Below are 22484 nucleotides of genomic sequence, written 5' to 3'. Positions count from 1 at the left end.
ACTTCTCAGTACAGTCATATCTTTTGATTCCATGGGTAATTTAACTCAATATATTTAAAAATGAATTCATTATCTTCATCCCCAGTCTTTGACTTTAACCTGCATTTCTGTCTCAATTCATGTTTCCATCCATTCATTTGCTCACCTAATTCATAAACTTGGAAATCATCCCTACTTCCTCTTCTTCTTAACCCACAAATTCAGTTGTGCAGGTCATACACTGAGCAAGGAGCCCCAGATCATGGGGATAAATCAGAGATCGGCGAACTTTTTCTGAAGGGCCAAATACTTAGTGCGTTAAGCTTGCCTACTGCATGGTTTCTGTTGAAAGTACAAACTCTACTGCTGTAATGTAAAAGCAACCATAGATAGTATGTAAACAAATAAGAGAGACTGGGTTAAAATGAAAATTCACAAAAATTAATGTAGTTTCCTATCTCTTGGGTAAGTTAGAGTTGGGAGGGGCTCACTGAAATTCAGAGTATGTCTTCCTTGGCTAAACCATGGGCCCAGAGTGGGCACATAATGGAGCTTTTGGGCTAGTGATTTTCTTGCCTTAAGCCCCCAGCCTCAAATTTAATCATCACATAATTTCAATTGCATTTTCCAAATATATCTTGAATACATGGCTTCTCCTTTCCAAATTCACTGTCATTGCCTAAGTTTAGTCCTTGAACAGTATTTTAAAGGCTTCCTTATCTGACTTTATATCTTAAAGTCCTACAAATTTATCTACCTAAAATTCAAATCAAACCATGTCATCAACTTTAAGAAAGGGGAAATTCATATATTCTACACACAGCACATTTCATGTAACTTTCTAGGCTAATCTTTCATCATCCTTTTCCTGCAAGATTTTCTGCTCCTTAGCTCAGCAAAATTCAGGATCTTGTCTCACAACCAGGAAAAATTAGGCAGGTAGACACAGTGAAGGGTGAGGATGACAGAATTTATTAAGCAAAAGGGGAGCGCTCAGCAAAGAGAGGGGTTCTGCTAGCAGGGCTCCCACCTTACATTGGAGTACCAGGACTTTCACACATGAGCTGAAAAGGCTAGGCTCCTCCCCAGCACAGGGCATAAATTCCTGGTGGTTCCACAGGTTTTCCTAGTACACACATGGACATGCCCAGGCAAGCCATAGGGAGTATCAGAAAAGGCAATATTCAATTGGTTAAAAGACATTATTCAGAAAGAATCAATTGGAAAAGGGTGAGCAAACGGGGGAATTTCTCCCTCTGGGTCACAGGTTTCATCTGGGACCAGCAGTTGATCTTTCAGCCTTCAGACTGTTTTATGCTTGTAGGTGGGTTTTCACCGGGGACCCTTCCCTATTTGCTTAGGCATTTGTCTGCCTCCTGCCTCTGTCACTTTCTCTTGAGTTTTATATTTTAGCAACATTAAGTAACATTGTTTCCCAGGGAAGCACCCACATCTGTTTATCTGCCATCCCCTTTACTTTTACTACCTTCCTTTCTTCACATCTCTACCCAAAAAAGTCATCTCCGCTCCAAAAACTGGGCTCAACTGTCATATTTTTATGTATATTTCCCTTTAATTCCTCACAACAGCTGACTGAATTAACTACATCCTCTTCTTTGCAAGTTCTTTGGCTTACACACATATCAGTAATTAAACATATTTTACTGCATTGTCATATATCTAACGAATGTGGTTTTTTTTCCCCTTACTGAAGCATACGCTCCTTAGTCATCTGTGTATCTGAGATGCTTAGCACCGGGCCTACCTAACATATGGTGTCTCCTTGATGTTAGTTGAACTGCACTGACTTGAATTCTCCTGAAGACTGAAATCTGAAAATAGCTACCCCCAAAAGCCCCTTTCCAGAGAGGTCTAAAATATTTATATGTTTCTATTTTAAATGCAGAAAGAACTTCCAGATCATTATAGACCTTGGATGGAAATTGCCAATAGACTTACTCAATTGATTGATGTGCACCAGCTTCGAGTTCACGTGGACAAGGTATTCTTTTCTTCACCCACTCATCACCATTCTGTTTTCGTCATAATATCACTTTTCTTTCTTAGTCTTGTGGAAGTTCATCAATTGACCTGGGAAACTGATATTACCATTGAGCAAAGCCATCTCATCCTTCCTGAAAAACAGAATGACCCCATCAAACATATGACGCATGTGTTTTCCTGACGTTGCCAGAGCCAGCACAAAACAATGTCTGACACGTATTAATTACTCATCAAATGTTTGTTTAAAAAAGAATCTGGATTGGAATTAATAAACAAACTAATGGAGAAGGTGTGGCCTAAGAAGGCCAGCTTGGGAATTCTCAGGTTCCTCATTCCATGTCAAGCGGTCAGGGCTCTGTTGTTGCTCAGTGGGTCTACCTTGATTTTGTCCTGGGTCTTATAGAATAGTTGAATGGAGGGAACTTCTGAATTATAAAATAGTGAGAATTTCTAAATTATAAAATTAGCCATGGGTTCTACAGAAACATCCAATAAGCCAGTAAATTCCACGAAAGTATTTATTAGGCTGGTACAAAGGTAATTGCAGTTTTTGCAGTTACTTTTAATGACAAAAAACACAAGTACTTTTGTACCGACCTAACAGGTATGTAATCTTGAAAAAGTTACTCAACTTTGCAATTCCATTTCCTTATTTATAAAATGAGAGAAATTTGGGTCTCACGGTATTGTTATGGGAACTAAACCACTTTCAAAGTGGCCCTTTTGTGGTTCTTGCCATATGACAGACAGCATTCAGTATACATTCATTTCTTCCCTGTAGTCTCTTCTCTATCTGTCTTAATCTTATCAATTTGGAATGCCACATAATTGCAGAATTCCATGAAAAGTTTTCCACTCTCCAAAATTCCCCTTTGCTGATGGATAGTATTTAATGTCTATATTTATGGATTCTTTTAAAAATACTCATTGAATGCCTGCTCTGTGCAAAGCACTAGAACCCTGTAAAAGATGAATAAGGGTCTGCCTTCAATATCTATGAAGATAGCAACTAGAGTGATTTCCTACAAATGTATCTTCCTAAAATTCAAATCAAACCATGTCACTGACATGACCAAAGAAATACAAAAATAAGAAAAGAAAGAGAGAAACTATCTGTAAGAAGAAGAAAAAAAAAAAAAAAAAAAAAAAACAGAGAAAAGTTCCAATGATGGAATAAAACTTAAAGGATTTTTTTTGATCGTATTAAGCAAATCATGTCTAAGATCCAGAAATAAGTTTACAGGACCCATGTCAGGCATTTAACCAAAGCAAAGGGAGACTCTGATGAGCCCCCCTTTCCCATCTCAGAATAGCAGAGTAGAGAAGCAAGAGGAGTCTGGAATGGTTGGCAGGAGGGTAGCTTAGAAATCAGTTTACGAACTATGAGGTCCTCTGCCACGTAAATTCACCAGGCGTTATTTGATTAAACTGCCATGAAGGAAGAGAAGGACTTGTTAAATTGGGGCTCCTCCTAGCAGAGCATTGAAAACAGTCCCTATTGCTTCTTGGCTTTTGGCCAAAATTGAATGTGAAATCAATCACTTAACATTTGTCTTGGGTTTAGGCTGGGTGTGGTGGCTCATGTCGGTAATCTTAGCACTCTGGGAGGCCAAGGCTGGCAGATTGCCTGAGCTCAGGAATTCAAGACCAGCCTGAGCAACATGGTGAAACCATGTGTCTAGTAAAAATTTTAAAAAAGTAGCTGGATGTGGGGGCACATGCCTGTAGTCTCAGCTACTCAGGAGGCTGAGGCAGGAGAATCGCTTGAACCTGGGAAGTGAAGGTGGCAGTAAGCCAAGATCATGCCACGGAACTCCAGCCTAGGCAACAGAGTGCGACTCTGTCACAAAAAACAAAACAAAACAAATAAACATATCTATATATAAACATATATATATAAATATATATAAAAACATATATATATATATATATATATGAATTTTTACTAGGTTTGATAGTGTCTTCCTAGAAGTCATGTTCATACAGAATCTGTGAGAGTGGTCTCATTTGGACATAGTGTGTGTACAGATGTATTCAAGTCAAGCTGAGGCCATGCTGGATTAAATTCTACATGATGAGCATCCTTGTTAGAAGAGGAAAATTTAAACACAAGGACATAGACACAAGGGAAAACACCACATGAAGATGAAGGTAGAATTGGAGTGATGCATTGACAGTTCAAGATGTGCCAAGGATTGCTGGCAGCCACCAGGAGTTAGGAGAGAGGCGTGGAACAGATTCTTCCTCTGAGGCTCCAGAAGAAATCAACTCTGTTGATACATTAATTTGGGACGTCTATCTTCCATAACTGTGGAGGAACAAATTTCTGCTGTTTTAAGTCATGCAGTTTGTGGTCATTAGTTATGGCCACCGAGGAAACTAACACAACAGTCTTGGTCTCCGTCCCTACTTTTAATTGCCTATGGCGAGCAACTGTAATCCCAGCTACTCAGAAGGCTGAGCAGGAGAATCGCTTGAAAGTGAAAGGCAGAAGTCGCAGTGAGCCAAGATCGCGCCACTGGACTACAGCTTGGACGAAAGGGCGAAACTCTGTCTCAAAAAAAAACTACAATGGTTGAACTAATTGACCCTCCCACCAACAGTGTAAAAGTGTTCCTATTTCTCCACATCCTCTCCAGCATCTGTTGTCTCCAGATTTTTTAATGATCGCCATTCTAACTGGCGTGAGATGGTATCTCAATGTAGTTTTGATATGCATTTCTCTAATGACCAGTGATGATGAGCATTTTTTCAAACACCGCATGTTCTCACTCATAAGCGGGTGTTGAACAACGAGAACACATAGACACAGGGAGGGGAGCACTACACACTGGGGTTTGTTGGGGGGAATCAGGGGAGGGACAGCGGAGGGTGTGGAGTTGTGGGGGGATGGCATGGGGAGAAATGCCAGATAAGGTGAGGGGGAGGAAGCAGTAAATCATACTACCACATGTGTACCTATGCAACAATCTTGCATGTTCTTCACATGTACCTCCAAACCTAAAATGCAATTAAAAAAAATAAAAAGAAAGAAATGTAGAGGTTAGAGACTAAATGAAATTTGAGAAGATACTTAAATAAAATATGACACCTAAAAAAAAACCAAACTAACAAATTAAGAGCAATTTTTAGAGTTTACTACCAAAAGCTGAGACTGAAACAGTTAGGAATTGTTTGTGAGAAGCAAATATAATAGTTTCCAGAGACTGAATCAGTTAGGAATTGTCTGTGAGAAGCAAATATAATAGTTTCCAGAACCACAGATGGAGCTATAGACAAAAAACATGTGTTCTCTAGATCCTTTACTTGCTGCAGACAACACAATAAGTGAATTTACAGCTTTGATCTTACAGTGCACCTAAGCCAACCACCTTGTCTTAGAATGCCTCAACATACCCCTCTGTATCTGAAACAAAATATATTAATTGGCTTAGACCCATCCACTCACATTTCTGAGGAAGGCATGATCAGAGAAAGCTATGCAAGAAGAAATCCAGCAGTGTTCTGGAAATACAATAAGAACATTCATATTAGACGCTGATCCTATAAAGCTAACCTTTGTTCATGAATTTGAATAGATACATTAAAATTACCAAATAATATAGATAATATGGGCAACTCAAAAAGAAGAAGGTTAGTCCAATTGGCATTCAGAACCAATGGCCTCCAGTAAATAATTAAGATGATATTAGTGCTTTAAATATTCTATGACATGTATCCAGCATATTGCTTTGATAAATTAAGTGAAAGCTGATATACAAAAGGAACTATTATAACTAAAAAACACACACATCCAAAAACTCCTCAATATAAACTCAATGAATTCAGTAAAACACTGATTGCAAAAAATATATATAGTGATTTAGGGACTTCCTTGAGAAATTTCATAAAGCATAAAAAAAAATCAAAGAATGCAAACCATCAGAAAAATAAAATATATAAAAAAGAGACGTATAGGTGATCCAAATTCCATATAATGGAATCCCATCAACAAATAGGTGGAGGAAAAGTAAAACTTCCAACATATAAGCACAAAATTTTTAGATCTTAAGAAATATTTGAGTTTTTTATATCAGAAAGATGGTGTTGGGGTGAGGGTTAGGGAACACATATGAATACTCAGATGAGACTTCAAATATTCTAGCATAAAAAATCTGCAAGTTCTTAAAAATGAAAAATAGTTTATTTACAGAGTAAATACATAGGACTATTTACCTGCAATGCTAAATATTAAAAGACAGCTTCTTTTCTTTTTTTTTGAGATGGAGTTTCACTATTATCACCCAGGTTGGAGCACAGTGGTTTGATCTTGGCTCACTGCAACCTCTGCCTCCTGGATTCAAACGATCCTCCCACCTCAGCCATGCAAGTAGCTGGGACTACAGGCATGTGCCACCCTGCCCAGCTAATTTTTGTATTTTTAGTAGAGACGGAGTTTCACCATGTTGGCTAGGCTTGTCTTGAACTCCTGACCTCAGGTGATCCACCTGCCTCCGCCTCCCAAAGTTCTGGGATTACAGGTGTGAACTGCCATGAGCAGCCTAAAAGACAATTTCGTACCTATTTTGTAATTTTTTTAAAAATCTGGCCATATTAAATGCTGGAGAGGATGTGTAGCAATAGAGACTTTCATTCATTGCTGATGGAAATGCAAAATGGTACTGCTAGTTTGGGAACTGGCTTGGCAGATTCTTATAAAATCAAACATAATTTACCATACAGCTCAGCAATAGCATTCCTAAGTATTTATTTAAGTAAGTGGAAAATTTATGTTCACAGAAAAAAATCCATATGTGAATGTTTATAACAGCTTTATTCATAACCACAAAAAAAAAAAAAAAAAAAAAAAACCTTGAAGAAAACACAACATCCCTCAACAAGGGAACGAACAAACCAAGTTATAGTAATTGTAAATTGTGGAATAGATAGTGGAATAGTATTCAGGAATACAGATGATTGAGCAATTAATTTGTGCAATGACAAGGATAAACCTTAAATACATTTACCTAAATGAACGATGTCAGTCCTATATTGTATGATTCTTTTCATATGACTTTCGGGAAAAGGCAAAACTAGAAGGATTAAAAATAGATTAATGGTTACCAGAGACAGGCAAGGAGTAGGTAGCGGACTGCAAAACTAATATCTAGGGGACTGTTCAGCATGATGGAATTGTTTTGTATGGTACTCAGGTGATGGATATATGACTCTATGCATTGAAAAACCCATAGAATTGTATGTCATAAAGAATGAACTTTCATGTATGCAAATTTAAAAAAATAAGCCAGAATATTGGGAGGATACCAGGATGGAATGCAGACTCACTCTGACAAATAAAACGAACTGGACTGTCAGCAAACCAACACAGGAACAGAAAACCAAACACCCCATGTTCTTACTCATAAGCGGGAGTTGAGTAATGAGAACTCATGGGCACAGAGAGGGGAACATTACACACCGGGGCTGTCTGGGGGTGGGAAGCAAGGGGAGGGAGAGCATTAGGACAAATACCTAATAATGCATGTGGGGCTTTAAATCTAGATGATAGGTTGACAGGTACAGCAAACCACCATGGCACATGTATACATATGTAACAAGCCTGCACATTCTACACATGTATCCCAGAACTTAAAGTAAAATTTTAAAAAGTGAAAAATAAAAGTACTACAAATGCACGATATAACCTCAATGAAGAGGGTGGGGAGTAGAGAAAGGAATGGACTTAAATTACTCCAAAATAGTGTTGTGATTAGAATCTATAAGGCTAATGGTAAATGAAACTTATATCATCACTATATTCTAGTTGGTAAATCAGTTTTTCATGGGATACAGGTGAAAAATTCTGAAACTACTTTACATACTGGGATATCTTTGCGTTTTGCAGATATTTCTTTCCTTTTTTTTTTTTTTTTTTTTTTTTTTTTTTTTGAGACAGAGTCTTGCTCTGTCACCCAGGCCGGAGTGCCATGGTGTGAACTTGGCTCACTGCAACCTCCACTTCCTGGGTTCAAGTGAGTCTCCTGCCTCAGCTTCCGGAGTAGCAGGGATTACAGGTGGGTACCACCACACTTGGCTAATTTTTTTTTTTTTTTTTGTATTTTTAGTAGAGACAGGGTTTCACCATGTTGACCAGGCTGGTCTCAAACTCCTGACCTCATGATCCACCCGTCTCGGCCTCACAAAGTGCTGGGATTACAGGTGTGAGCCACCGCACCTGGCCAGCAGATATTTCAATTTTTACAAATTGAAGATTCATGGCAACCTCACATCAAACGAGTTTGTCAACCCCATTTTTCCCACAGCGTGTGTTAATTTTGTGTCTGTGTGTCATATTTTGATAATTCTAACAATATTTAAAACTTTTCTTTACTATGACATCTGATACAGTCATCTGTGATCAGTAATCTTCAATGTTACTATTTTAATTGTTTTGAAGGTACCACAAACTGTGCCCCTGTAAGTCCGGAAACTTAATTGATAAATGTATGTGTTCTGGTTGCTCCACTGATGAGCTGTTGCCCCATCTGTCTCCCCTCCTCAGGCCTCCTGATTTCCTGAGATATAATGATATTGAAATTAGGCCGATTAATAATCCTACACCGGCTTCTAAGTGTTCAAGTGAAAGGAGTTGCATGTCTCTCACTTTAACAATCTAAAGCTAGAAATGATTAAGCTTGGTGAGAAAGTCATGTCAAAACTAGATAGGCTTAAAGCTGGGCCTCTTTTTTGGAACAGACAAGGTGGGAGTGCAAAGGAAAAGCTTTTGAAGAAAATTAAAATTGCTATTCCAGTGAACATATGAATGATGAGAAAGCAAAAGAGCCTTATTGCTGATGTAAAGAAAGTTTGAGTTTTTGGATAGATCAAAGCAGCCACAGCATTCCTTAAAACCAAAGCCTAACTCAAAAAAAGGCCCTAACGCTCTTCAATTCTACAAAGTCTGAGAGAGGTGAAGAAGCTGCAGAAAGAAAAGTCTTAAGCTAGCAGAGGTTGGTTCATAAGGTATGAGGAAAGAAGCCATCTCCACAACATAAAAGTGCAAAGATCATTGATGAAGGTGACTACACTTATTTTGTTTATTTATTTAGAGATGGAGTCTTGCTCTGTTACCCAGGCTGGAGTGCAGTGGCGAAATCTTTGCTCACTGCAAACTCTACCTCCCAGGTTCAAGCAATTCTCCTGCCTCAGCCTCCCAAGTAGCTGGGATTACAGATGCCTGTCACAATGCCTGACTAATTTTTGTATTTTTAGTAGAGATGGAGTTGCACCACATTAGCCAGGCTGATCTTAAACTCCTGACCTTAGGTGATCCACCCACCTCAGCCTCCCAAAGTGCTGGGGTTACAGGCATGATCCACCATGCCTGGCCAGTGGCTGCATTTAAAAACATATTAAATGCAGACAAAACCATCTTTCATTGGAAGAAGATTCTATCCAGGACTTTCATAGTGAAGAAGAAGTCAATGCCTAGTTTGAAAGGACAGGCTGACTCTCTGGTTAGAGGCTAATGCAGCTGGTGATTAAAGTTCAAGCCAATGCTTATTTACCATTCCCAAAACCCTAGGGTCCTTACCAGTTATGCTAAATCTACTCTGCCTGTGCTTTATAAAGGGAACAATAAAGCCTTGGTGACAGCATATCTATTTACAGCATGTTTTACTGACTATTTTAAGCTCACTGTTGCACCCTACTGCTCAGAAAAAAAGATTCCTTTCAAAATATTACTGCTCAATAATAATGGCTCTGATCACCCAAGAGGTCTGATGGAGATGTACCAGGAAATAAATATTATTTTCATGCCTGCTAACACATTTATTCTGCAACCTGTGGATCAAGGAGTCATTTTGGCTTTCAAGTCTTATTATTTAAGAACCATTCTTTGTAAAGCTATTCCTGCCACAGATAGTGATTCCTCTGAAGAATCTGGGCAAAGTCAAATGGAAATCTTCTGGAAAGAATTCACTCTTCTAGATACCATTAAAAACATGCATGATTCATGGAAGAGGTAAAAATAAAAACATTAACAGGAGTTTGCAAGAAGTTAAATTTCAACCCTCATGGATGTTTGAGGGGTTCAAGACATCAGCAGAGGAAGTCACTGCAGATGCGGTGGAAATAGTAAGAGAACTAGAATTAGAAGTGGAGCCTGATTTTGTAACTGAGTTGCAGCAATCTCATGATTTAACTTTTTTATTTTTTATTTATTTATTTATTATTTGAGACAGAGTTTCACTCTTGTTGCCCAGGCTGGAGTGCAGTAGTCCGATCTCGGTTCACTGCAACCTGTACCTCCTGGGTTCAAGCAATTCTCCTGCCTCAGCCTCCTGAGTAGCTGGGATTACAGGTGCCCACCACCATGCCCAGCTAATTTTTTGTATTTTTAGTACAGATGGGGTTTCGCCATGTTGGCCAGGCTAGTCTTGAACTCCTGGCATGAGCCACCATGCCTGGTCTCATAATTGAACAAGAAGAGATAAATTGCTTCTTATGGAGCAAAGAAAGTAGTTTCACAACACAGAATTTACTCCTGGTGAAAACGCTGTTTGAACTGTTGTTGAAATGTTGTTGAACATTGTTGAAATGATAAAATAAAAAATTTTTTTTTTCTTTTTGAAACAGAGTCTTGCTCTGTCACCCAGGCTGGAGTGCAGTGGTATGATCTCAGCTCACTGCAACCTCCACCTCCTGGGTTCAAGCAATTCTCCTGCCTCAGCATCTCAAGTAGCTGGGATTACAGGCACCTGCCACCACGCCTGGCTAATTTTTTGTATTTTTTGTAGTGACAGGGTTTCACCATGTTGGCCAGGCTGGTTCGAACTCCTGACCTCATGATCTGCCCACCTCAACTTCCCAAAGAGCTGGGATTACAGGTGTGAGCCATGGAGCCAGGCTGATTAACTGCAATTTTAAAAGAAGTTCTACTGGGGGGCCAAGTGCCGTGGCTCACGTCTATAATCCCAGCACTTTGGGAGGCTGAGGCGGGCAGATCATTTGAGGTCGAGTTTGAGACCAGCCTGGCCAACATGGTGAAACTCTGTTTGTACTAAAAATACAAAAATTAGCTGAGCATGGTGGCAGGCACCTGTGATCCCAGCTACTCAGTAAGCTGAGGCAGGAGAATTGCTAGAACCTGGGAGGCAGAGGTTGCAGTGAGTCAAGGTCTCACCACTGCATTCCAGCCTGGGTAATAGAGCGAGACTCCATCTCAAAAAAAAAAAAAAAAAAAAAAAAAAGTTCTACTGGGGAAAAAATGCTAACAAACATATTTCATGCAATGGAGAAATATTTTGTGAAAGAGTCAATTGATGTGGCCAATTGCCTTGTTATTTCCTTAACAAATTGCCACAGCCACCCCAACCTTCAGCAACCAACATCTTGAACAGCAAGTAGCCATCAGCATCAAAGCAAGGCTCTCCACCAGCAAAGAGATTTTGACTCACTGATGGCTCAGATGATCATTAGCATATTTTAGCAGTACAGTACTTTATAATTAAGGTATAAAGTACTTTATAATGTACATTGTTTTTCTAGGCATAATGCTATTGCACACTTTATAGTGTGAAGATAACTTTTATATGCACTGGAAAGCCAAGAAGTATGTGTGATTTGCTTTATTGGGATAGTCACTTTATTGTGGTGATTTGGAAATGATCCCTGAATATCTCCGAGGTATTTTTGTAGAGATGGGGTTTCACCATGTTGGCCAGGCTGGTCTCGAACTTCTGACCTCATGTGATCTCCCCCACCTCAGCCTACCAAAATGCTGTGAGGCACCATACCTGTTCAATAATATATTGTTCAGTGATCATATGTATGTGAATTTTGAAGGATATACAAATAGCAAGAAAATAATGAATACACAATTCAGCAAATAGATACCCTTGAGGAGTAAGCAGGATATTACAATGAATGAGAGGTACATAGAGGGTTGCAAAAATTTTGGTCAGGTTCTATTTCTTAAGCTGAGTGATTAGTAAATAAGTGTTTGTTCATGTATACTCTTTAGGCTGTAAATAGGCATTATATGTGTTTAATTTATATTCATAGTATATAAATTCATGAATTACTTCTAATAGGAAGTTATAAAATATACTTCAAAATGTTCAGCAGAAAATAATGCAAACATATTTCCCTGAATCGTGTTGCAGATTCTAAAGAAATGTTCATGATGGTTCTGAGACGCTCCTCAAATGGCATTTTTGTTTTAAGAGGGAAAATCACATTGTTTGGCCCTCCCAGATAATGTGGTCAGAGACTTTCAAAATGTTAGTTGAGTAGCATTAAGAAAAGCATTCAAGGTAGAGTACGTTTCCATTGTGAAGGAAACTCACAAATTAGTATTTCTGATTTCAGCTCCATATTATTTCTACTAATTCATAGACTTTTAATACACCAGTCATCAGAGACAAAAAGTTTTGTGCTCATGTCCTCAAAGTCATTTACAATTCAGAAAAAATTGTACTTAGGAATAAAATGTCACCAATATTTTTTATTCATTTGTGAGAAAAGTATTAATAATTTTCTAACAGTATATCTTTCCAATGAATCTAGCCATAATAAAATAATTATATAATCTTCAAAATAAATTATTAAACAACAAACAATAAACTAAAACATTTTAGAACATATGTATTAAAGATTAAGATCCATAATACAAAATGTATTCTATGAAATCAATAAGATGAATCATTGATGGGGAAAGATGGGCAAATCATATAAATAGTTAAGATATTGAAAGATATTTGAATTGGTGATAAACAGGCAAAAATGCTCAATCTCAAGAATAAACCAAAAATGCTAATGAAAACAGTAAAATATCTGGTATTTGGATAAGACAGGCTTGTAAAAGTTGCCGTGCAAGACACCTAGGAAATAAGTTCACTCGATCCTGGGAAAATAATGAAATATCTGGTTTTGCCTAAGAGATTGTCAATACATTTAAAATGTACTTAATAAAAAAAAACTGCTGTTTTAATGCTCACCTGGTTCCTGCTAAAAAGCAACATCTCAAGGCCAGGCACAATGACTCACGCCTGTAAGCCCAGCACTTTGGGAGGCCAAGGCGAGAGGATTGCTCCAGCTGAGAAGTTTGAGTTTGAGACTAGCCTGGGCAACATAGTGAGACCCCCATCCCCACAAACAGTTTTAAAATTAGCCAGATGCAGTGGCACATGCCTATAGTCCCAGGTACTCAGGAGGCTGAGGCAGGAGGGTTGCTTGAGCCCGGGTGTTCAACGCTGCACTGAGCTGTGATTGCTCTACTGCACTGCAGCCTGGGCAACAGAGCAAAACTCTGTTTCTAAAACAAAACATAACAAAGCAAAACAAAACAAAAGCAACACCTCAACTGTCCTCCCTTCCTCCAGCTGTGCCTCCCCTGCAAGCGTAGGGCACATTCTAGTTGTGATTCTGAAAGTCAATTTTATTTTTATTTTTAATTTTTGTGGGTACGTAGTGGGTGTATATATTTATGGGGTACATAAGATGTTTTGATACAGGCATGCAACGTTGCATAATCACACCAGGGTAAACGGGGTGTTCATTACCTCAAGCATTTATCCTTTCTTTGTGTTACAATCCAATTACACTTTTAGTTATTTTTAAATGTACAATGTAGCCCCCTGTTGTGCTATCAAACACCAACTCCTGTTCATTCGATCTAACTGTATTTTTGAACCGATGGGGATGGTGAATGAGAGCCCATTTTTGGGAGGCAGAGCGCGCAGTCTGGCCATGGGGAGCGACTGTCCCCTGGCCGACAGCGGGTGAAGGATTCGCCGCAGAGAATCCCCCAACTTCAACCCCGGGCCTGCGCCGGAGGAGCAGCTCCGCGCCCAAGTGGGGGTGCCTGGAGCTGAAATGGACACCGAAAACACCCCCTGCGGCCCTCCCTTCTGGCGCTTCGGACCTGGGAAGGGGTCACCGGGGAGGGGCTCATCCGGGAAGATCAAGATCAGGCAGTGTCTAGAGCTGGGGAGTGGGCCGGGCGGGGGAAGGAGGCGAGCAGAGGGGGGGCGCCTGGAAGCCCAGCTCAGAGGCTGCTGCCCTCAGGCAGGGCCCCCGGAGAAGCTGCCGATTTTTGTTTTGGCAGGGCTGTCACCCTTGAGTAACTTCTGTGCAGGATGTTGCTTTCAGCCGCGTTACCGCCCTTACGCGTCACAGTGAGGCTGCGTGGCACCCGGGCTGTGGCCCTGGAGGACGGGCAGAGGTGGGGTGGGAAGCCCAGGCAGGGTCAGGGGTTGTGTTCTGCTCCGGTCTGATGGAGAGAGGAACACCCACCGTACAGGGCTGTCGCAGGGCCAGCGATGGCAAGCAGGCCACAGTGTTTGGATAAAACAGGCTCGTAAAAGTTGCCACGTAAGACACCTGGGAAAAACGTTCGCTCAGTCCTGCGAGTTAAGCATCTTACAACATTTCAGCCAAGCAGGGGCTTCGGGATGGAGACGGGAGGCTGGCGCAGCCATGGGGACAAGCTGTGGGCTCGGGTGGGTGGTTAGATACTTCCTGAGCCAAGTCGTGTGGAACACCTCCCATACTGGGTGAGTCTGGGTCTAGGAATAAATGGGTGTGTGTGCGGGCTCTTCGTTCCTTCATTAAAATTTAACCCATTGGCCTGCACCCAAAGGCCCCTTCACATCCCAGGTCCCCGGTCCCCGGTCCCTCCCCTGTCCCCGTTCCCATCCCTCCTCTGACGGTATTTGGACCTCCACGAACAGATGCCCATGCTGAGCTGCCAGTTCCTGAAGGGTCACCGGGAGCAGCGCCTGGCCCACCTGGTCCTGAGTGTCCTCACCATGGGGTATGTGTGGCAGGAAGGAGAGGCGCAGCCTGCAGAGGTGAGGGCCAGAGGGCGGCTTCTCCTGTTACCTGGCTGGTTGGCTGCACCTCGAATAACGGGGCGCTCTGCTGGGTGCTATGCTGTTTTCCTGGAAAATGGGTGCTTTCTTCTTCTCGATGGGCATCAGTTGAAGCAAGGGTGAAGGGCCCATTTACTTTATGATTATTATTTATTTTTTATTTTATTTGGGGACAGTCTCAGTCTGTCACTCAGGCTGGAGTGTAGTGGAGTGATCCTGGCTCACTGCAGCTTCCCCTCCCAGGTTCAAGCAATTCTCCTGCCTCAGCCTCTGGTAGCTGGGACTACAGACACCTACCACCATGCCTGGCTAATTTTTGTATTTTTAGTAGAGACAGGTCTCACAATGTTGCCCAGGCTGGTCTAGAACTCTTAACCTTGGGTAATCCACCTGCCTCAGCCTCCCAGAGTTCTGGGATTACAGGTATAAGCTACTGCACCCTGCCTGAGAGCCTATTTAGATGAAGGATTTTTTTTCTTTTTCAGACTAAGAAGGTAATTTGTTTTTTAAACTGATAGCCATTTCTTCCTTTTATAAGCTTTTGAATTTTTTTTTTTTTTTTTTTTTTTTTTGCACCATCTTCCAAGAATGTTTGAAGAGCTGCATTTGAAGGTAAATTGCTTTCTTGCTTTAAAACAGGGTCGCACCACGTTGCCCAGGTTGGAGTGCAGTGGTGCAATCACAATTCATTACAGCCTCAACTCCTTGCAGGTTCAAGCGATCCTCCCACCTCAGTCCCCTGAGAAGTTGGGGCTACCAGCACATACCGCCACACCCAGCTAACTGTTGGAAATTTTTTGTAGAGATCAAGGTCTTGCTCTTTTGCCCAGGCTGGTCTTAAACTCCTGGCCTCAAGTGATCCTCCTGCCTTTGCCTCCCAAAGTGCCGGGATTATAGGCATGAGTCACCATGCTGGGCCTGAAGACAGACTCTGAGAATTCATAGAAACCTTACAGCATCTTGTACCCTTATGCATATAAATTATCTAGGTTGCACTTCCTAATCCTGTGAAATAAATAGAGCCCTACTGGCCCATTTTACAACTGAAAACCACAGGCACTGAATTCCTTAAGCAAGGTCAGATAGCAAATTAGTGGAAAAGCCAAGGTTTTTCCAAGGTCAGATAGCAAATTAGTGGAAAACCCAGATCTTCTCATTTTCCTAGTGCAGCCTTCTTTCCCCAGGGGCCACATTGATATTTACAACACTCATCTATATTTTTTTTCATGCTGCTTTCTATCCAACCAATCATTAATCAGTCTTTTTTTTCTTTCTTTCTTTCTTTTTTTGAGACGGAGTTTCGCTCTTCTTACCCAGGCTGGAGTGCAGTGGTGCGATCTTGGCCCACCGCAACCTCTGCCTCCTGGGTTCAAGCAATTCTCCTGCCTCAGCCTCCTGAATAGCTGGGACTACAGGCATGCACCACCATGCCCAGCTAATTTTTGTATTTTTAGTAGAGACGGGGTTTCACCATGTTGACCAGGATGGTCTCGATCTCTTGACCTTGTGATCCACCCGCCTCGGCCTCCCAAAGTGCTTGGATTATAGGCATGAACCACCACACCCGGCCTAGTCAGTTTTTTTTTTTTTTTTTTCAGAAATGTAATGAAGAAATATATCTGTACATCAAAATATTATATAGTTTAACCAAAGTATTATTTTATCCCATCAAATATTTAATATAAACATAAAATACTTTTTAACTTCAAGCAACCATACTTGCTAAGTTGGGTCTTTGTCAAGGCATAGGCGCTTAATGAGTATATAGTTTAATCTGAGGCTTTCAACCCTTTGACCATGAAAATGAATTCCAAGGAATTAGCCAAATTCTTTTTTCTCTCTATTCAAAATTTAACATTTATCTTATTGCCTGTTTTTTTTTTTTTAAAAGAAAAGGAAGAAAGAGAAAGAGGAAGAGGGAGAGAGGATGGGGGTATTGCTTTATTGCCCGGGCTAGAATGCAGTCTAAATATGGGTATGCCTATAATTGTCCTTAATAATGGAGACATGAAAGAAAATGAGGGAAGAGAATAGCAAACAAGGAGCCAACCAAGATTTCTTTTAAACTTCTAAGTTGATATGATGTGGTACTGATAAGAGTGTATATTTTGTATATTTAAAGTGGAGAGTTCTATAAATGTTAATTACATTTACTTGTTCCAGATCTGAGTTCAAGTCCTGAATATCGTTGTTAATTTTCTATCTCATTGATCTGTCTAATATTAATGTTGAAGTCTCCCACTATTATTATGTGGGAGTCTAAGTCTCTTTATAAGTCTTGTATGTCTGCGTATTCCTGTATTGGGTGCGTATATATTTAGGATCTTTAGCTCTTCTTGTTGTTGTATTGATCCTTTTATCATTATATATTGTCCTTCTTTGCTTCTTTTGATCTTTGTTGCTTAATTGTAACTTCTGCTTTTTATTTATTTATTTATGCTCTCTGTTTGGTTGGTAAATCTTTCTCCATCCCTTGTTTGAAGTCTTTGTGTATCCTTGAATGTGAGATGGATCTGGATGCAGCATACTGATGGGTTTTAGTTTTTTATTCAAATTGCCTGTCTTTGGATGGGGGATTTAGTCAATTTAAATTTAGAATTAATAATAATATATGTGAGTTTAATACTGCCATTAGCTGGCTATTTTGTCCATTAGTTGATGTAAATTCTTCATTATATTGATGCTCTTTTTGATAATTTTTTTAGAAAGGCTGATACTGTTTGTTCCTTTCATATGTGTAGTGGTTCTTTCAGAAGCTCTTGTAAAGCAGGCCTGGTGGTGATGAAATCTCTGAGTGCTTGCTTATTCACAAAAAGCTTTATTTTTCCTACACTTGTGAAGCTTAGTTTGGCTGGATGTGAAATTCTGGGTTGAAAGTTCTTTTCTTTAAGGATGTTGAATATTGGCCCCCACTCTCTTCTGGCTTGTAGGGTTTCTGCTGAGAGATCTGCTGTAAGTCTGATAGGCTTCCCTTTGTGGGTAACCTGACCTTTCTCTCTGGCTGCCCTTAGTATTTTCTCCTTCATTTCAACCCTGGTGAATCTGACGATTATGTGCCTTGGAGTTGCTCTTCTTGAGGAATATCTCTGTGGTGTTCTCTGTATTACCTGGAGTTGAATATTATCCTGCCTTACTAGGCTGGGAAAATTTTCCTGAACAATGTCCTGAAGGGTATTTTCCAGCTTGGATTCATTCTCTTCGTCACATTCAGGTACACCTATCAAGCGTAGATTAGGTCTTTTCACATAGTCCCATATTTCTTGGAGACTTTGCTCGTTCCTTTTTATCCTTTTTTCTCTAGTCTTGTCTTCTTGTTTTATTTCATTGAGTTGGTGTTGGACCTCTGATATCCTTTCTTCTACTTGATCAATTCGGCTGTTAAAACTTGTGCATACTTCACGAAGTTCTCCTATTGTGTTTTTCAGCTCCATCAATTCACTTATATTCCTCTCTAAATTGTGTATTCTTGTTAACATTTCGTCAAACCTTTTTTCAAAGTTCTTTGTTTCTTTAGATTGAGTTAGAACAAGTTCTTTTAATTCACAGAAGTTTCTCATTATCCACATTTTGAAGCCTGCTTCTGTAATTGGAACACACTCGTTCTCCATCAAGCCTTGTTTCGTTGCTGATGAGGAACTGTGATCCCCCGCTGAGGGAGAGGCGTTCTGATCTTGGGCATTCTCAGCCTTTTTTGGCCGTTTTCCTCCCTTCGTTATAAATTTATCCATCTGTGGTCTTTGAATTCACCGTCTTTGTAATTAGGTTTCTGAGTGGACGTCCAACTTACTGATTCTCAGCGCCGAAATCTGAGCAACCCACTGCACCGACCAAATCAGCGGCGTTAAGATTGATAGTGCTTTTCCGACTCTGCACCAAGAACCGTAGCTCCAAGGCGCCGGCATAACCGCCTCGCCGGTCACAAGAGTCGCGCTGGCGACCCGTGGGGCTCCTCCGCTGGGAATCTCCTGGTGCGTGAGCAACAAGAATTCATGTGAAGGTGTGGCGTCCTCTCATTCTTTGCGCTTTCAGTGGGAGCTACAATCCCGAGCTGTTAGTGATCAGCCATCTTGGATCTCTCTCTTTTAATAGTTTTTTAATAATTTAGTAGTTTTAATAGTTTTTTAATTTTAAAAAGTTTTTTAAAAGTAATTTTAATAGTTTTTTAATAATTAAAAAACTTTAATAATAAATTTTTTTAATAATTCATCTAAAGCTCCTTTGAATCTTGTAAAACTTTGTACAGTTTCCACCCACAGTGTCAGTTACTATTTCTTTTCATTTCTAAAAACATGCCTTTCCCAGAAAGCAGGGAGTTACCCTTGTCCTAGAACTCCACAGTGAAGAGAGCAGCCTGTGCCCACTGTATTTGCCTCACTGATCTTACCTTTGGTCTCTCAGGGAAATACGTGAGACTCAGGGAAGAGGAAAGTGTAGAGTCACTTCAGCCTTGTTATTTGTCAGTGAATCTCTCTCTCTCTCTCTCTCTTTCGAGACAGAGCTTTGTTCTTGTTGCCCAGTGGCAGTGGTGTGATCTCAGCTCACTGCAATCTCTACCTCCTGGGTCCAAGAGAGAGATTCTCCTGCTTCAGCCTCCTGAGTAGCTGGGATTATTACAGGCAACTACTACCACACCTGGTTAGTTTTTTTTGGTATTTTTAGTAGAGACCGGGTTTCACCATGTTGGCCAGGGTGGTCTCGAACTACTGACCTCAGGTGATCTGCTGACCTTAGGTAATCCACCCACCTCAGCCTCCCAAAGTGCTGGGATTGCAGGCATGAGCCACAGTGCCTGGCCAGTATCTCTCATTTTTAAAACAGTGTGTCTGATGCTGAAAAGTTTGAAGCCTAGGCACATCCCAGTGGGTTCTCTTTAAACCACCCCCGCCCCAGACCATTATCCTAAATTGGGGCCTGGGGGAGAGAAGAGTGATGTTGGGGGGAAGCCTCCAGCTCCCAGTAGTGTCCTGGTAGTTCCAGGGGACCAGCGAGGCTCCTCATCCACCACCCTGCCTCAGATCACCTTTCACTTCCTTTGTTTCTCCTCCCTTGACTTTTCAGCTCAGAAAGTACCTGGCTTTCCAATGCCTTCCGAGGAAAGTTTACCCAAGGTTCACATTGCAAAAGGCTTGAAAGCTCTTTGTTGCTTTCCACCCATGAAACAATTCTGTCCCAAATCTCACATTTCAAGGGAAACAAGAAGGCAAACTCAGGGCATCCTTAATGGAAATTTTATCTTAAGGAGAAATGAAAATGGAGATGGAAGAGGGGGCACAGGAACGGGCTTTGAATCTAGACTCGTTCAGCCTTTACTCCGATAGAGACCCCCATGCAGCATTTCTGAACTTGCAGCTGATAAAGCGCTTTGGAGGGTCCCTTGGATAAGAAAAGGGTAAAGGGGGTCTGTCCTGAGGGGGTTTACTTGAAGGTGTTACTGGGTTTGACTTATAAAGTGAGAGACAGAGTCAGTTTCTCCACCGGCTGAGGCAGTCTATCCTCATGCTTCTCTAGAGTGCTGGGGTCTCCCCTGGCTCATACTCGGTACACACAGAGGTTTCTACATCTAGCTGTACCTCTCTATCAGTCAATCCATCAGTACATCTGTCTATCATCTATCTATCGATTTACCTATCATCTCTACCATCTATCATCTCTCTATCGATCTATCATCTACTGATCTATCACCTCTATCATCTATGTATCTATGTATCTCTCTCTCTATATCTGTATATATATATAAATATATATGTATATATATAAATATATGTATATATATATATACATATATATGTGTGTGTGTGTGTGTGTGTGTGTGTATGTATGTATTTCTATCCACCTACCTACTTATCTATCAAAATTTTTCTTATTGCTAATCTTTTTGGGCCCCAGTTTCCATTTAATTTTTTTGGTAATGCCTTTCTTTGCACAATCAGTTTGCAGAGGCTATTTTATATTCCATGTGTATGTGTGTGGTCCAGCGTTGTAATTTTCACATGTATTTCACCGTGTACTCGAGTATAAACAGTATTTCCACTGGGTCATTAACAGAAAGATATGTGTAAGACATATGAATGTGCATCACTCAGGTAATTCAAACTTGGTTCCCAAGTCATTTTTGTACCATAGTATTGCTGGAATAGAATAAAAGACAACTACGTTTATTTCCTCTGCTGCAATCTTTCTAGACTGTGCTAATTGTCTGGATTTATATCTCAAAGGTCCTACCAAGGAATCTTGCCCTTCCGCTTGTTGAAGTCTCCAGGAACTTGGGGCTCCCTCCTATCCTGGTCCATTCAGACTTGGTGCTGACGAACTGGACCAGAAAAGATCCAGATGGGTAAGGACAGAAGAGAATCCTTTGAATTTCCCCAGATGGAAACTCCACCAGAGGCAGTCTTGTGACTTTAACTTTTCCCGCAGGAAATGCCCAGGCATTTTTGTAATTAGAGATATTCATGTTCATAATCTGCTTCATGATTCCAAAGAAGTGTTGAGCTGGACCAAAAATTCAAAAGTCATGGATTCTGGAAGTTTCCTCTCAATGCACTCTGACCACAATGACTCAAATAATTTTGTCTTGTTTATTTCCATACCACGTGTCAATTTCTCAACGTGACCTTCAAGCTCCTGCAAAATCAGATTTTATTTGTTCTTTCTCTTCAAACTGTTTATTCCCTAAGACGCCCTTCATTCATATTAGGTTAGAACCAGTGGTTTTGATAAGTAATCATTATATAGTGATCAAAGTGAATGATTATTGAGGAATTCAGAGCAGATGCTCCAGGTGTGCTGGATTGAGAATTTGATTAACAATTCCATCTATTCCACCAAAGTTACATCATTCTTTTGACAGTTGCTCTGGGAATAAGGGCATTGGTCTGTAGAAGGAATAGCAAGAGTTTTTAAGAAACAAGAAATTCAATAAACAGTCAGAATTGGACAGATGATGGAAAATGTTAAATTTTCCTTTCAGCTTCATTTTCTCAGCCAAATGAAAGAGACAGCACTCTCTTTTGTGGCTGATTACAGCAGCTGAAGATTCATGGAGGTTGAATATGAGGAAGAACTTCCTCAGCCATGGTATTGCCAGAGGAGATAGTGAGAATCCACTTAAAAGGGTTACATATTTAGTAGACAGCCTAGATTTTAGGAGTAATTTATGTGCCTTGGCCAGGCACAGTGGCTCGCGACTGTAATCTCAGCACTTTGGGAGGCCAAAGCAGGTAGATCACCTGAGTTCAGGAGTTCAAAGCCAGCCTGGCCAACATGGCGAAACCCTATCTCTACTAAAACTAAAAAAAAAAAAAAAAGCTGGGTGTGGTGGCACGCACCTGTAATCCCAGCTACTTGTGCAGCTGAGGCAGGAAAATTGCTTGAATCTGGGAGGCAAAGGTTGCAGTGAGCAAGATTGTGCCATTGCACTTCGGCCTGGGTGATGAGAGCAAAACTCTGTCTCAAAATAAATAAATAAATAAATAAATAAATACATATATATGTGCTGCATTGGAAGAAGTGAGATTGGGCCATCTCATCTCTCTCAGGAGCTCTGAGCCCTGGAGGTTTATGATTTCTGCAATTATGAATTTCTGTAATCTTTGATTCATTCTGCTTGCGTAACAAAATGGGTGACCACTGAAAGCTGCTGAA

The 22484-nt window shown here is 40.5% G+C and overlaps 1 protein-coding gene across 3 annotated transcripts in view; it reads left to right on the top strand.

Annotated features, from left to right (window-relative positions):
• IDO2 (indoleamine 2,3-dioxygenase 2) overlaps positions 1-22484 on the top strand; it is a 62109-nt gene that overhangs the window by 8883 nt on the left and 30742 nt on the right. For 2 of the 3 annotated variants that reach the window (XM_003942400.4, XM_010330246.3), the window contains exons 2-4: positions 1886-1981; positions 14700-14819; positions 21056-21174. In XM_003942400.4, coding sequence (XP_003942449.1) covers positions 1886-1981; positions 14700-14819; positions 21056-21174 — 335 coding nt within the window. The remainder of the gene's footprint in view (positions 1-1885; positions 1982-14699; positions 14820-21055; positions 21175-22484) is intronic. The other variant, XM_074383841.1, reaches the window with a different exon arrangement.

Source organism: Saimiri boliviensis, chromosome 13 (assembly GCF_048565385.1).
Source record: "Saimiri boliviensis isolate mSaiBol1 chromosome 13, mSaiBol1.pri, whole genome shotgun sequence".
Lineage (NCBI taxonomy): Eukaryota > Metazoa > Chordata > Mammalia > Primates > Cebidae > Saimiri > Saimiri boliviensis.
This window is presented reverse-complemented; position numbering and strand designations above follow the sequence as displayed.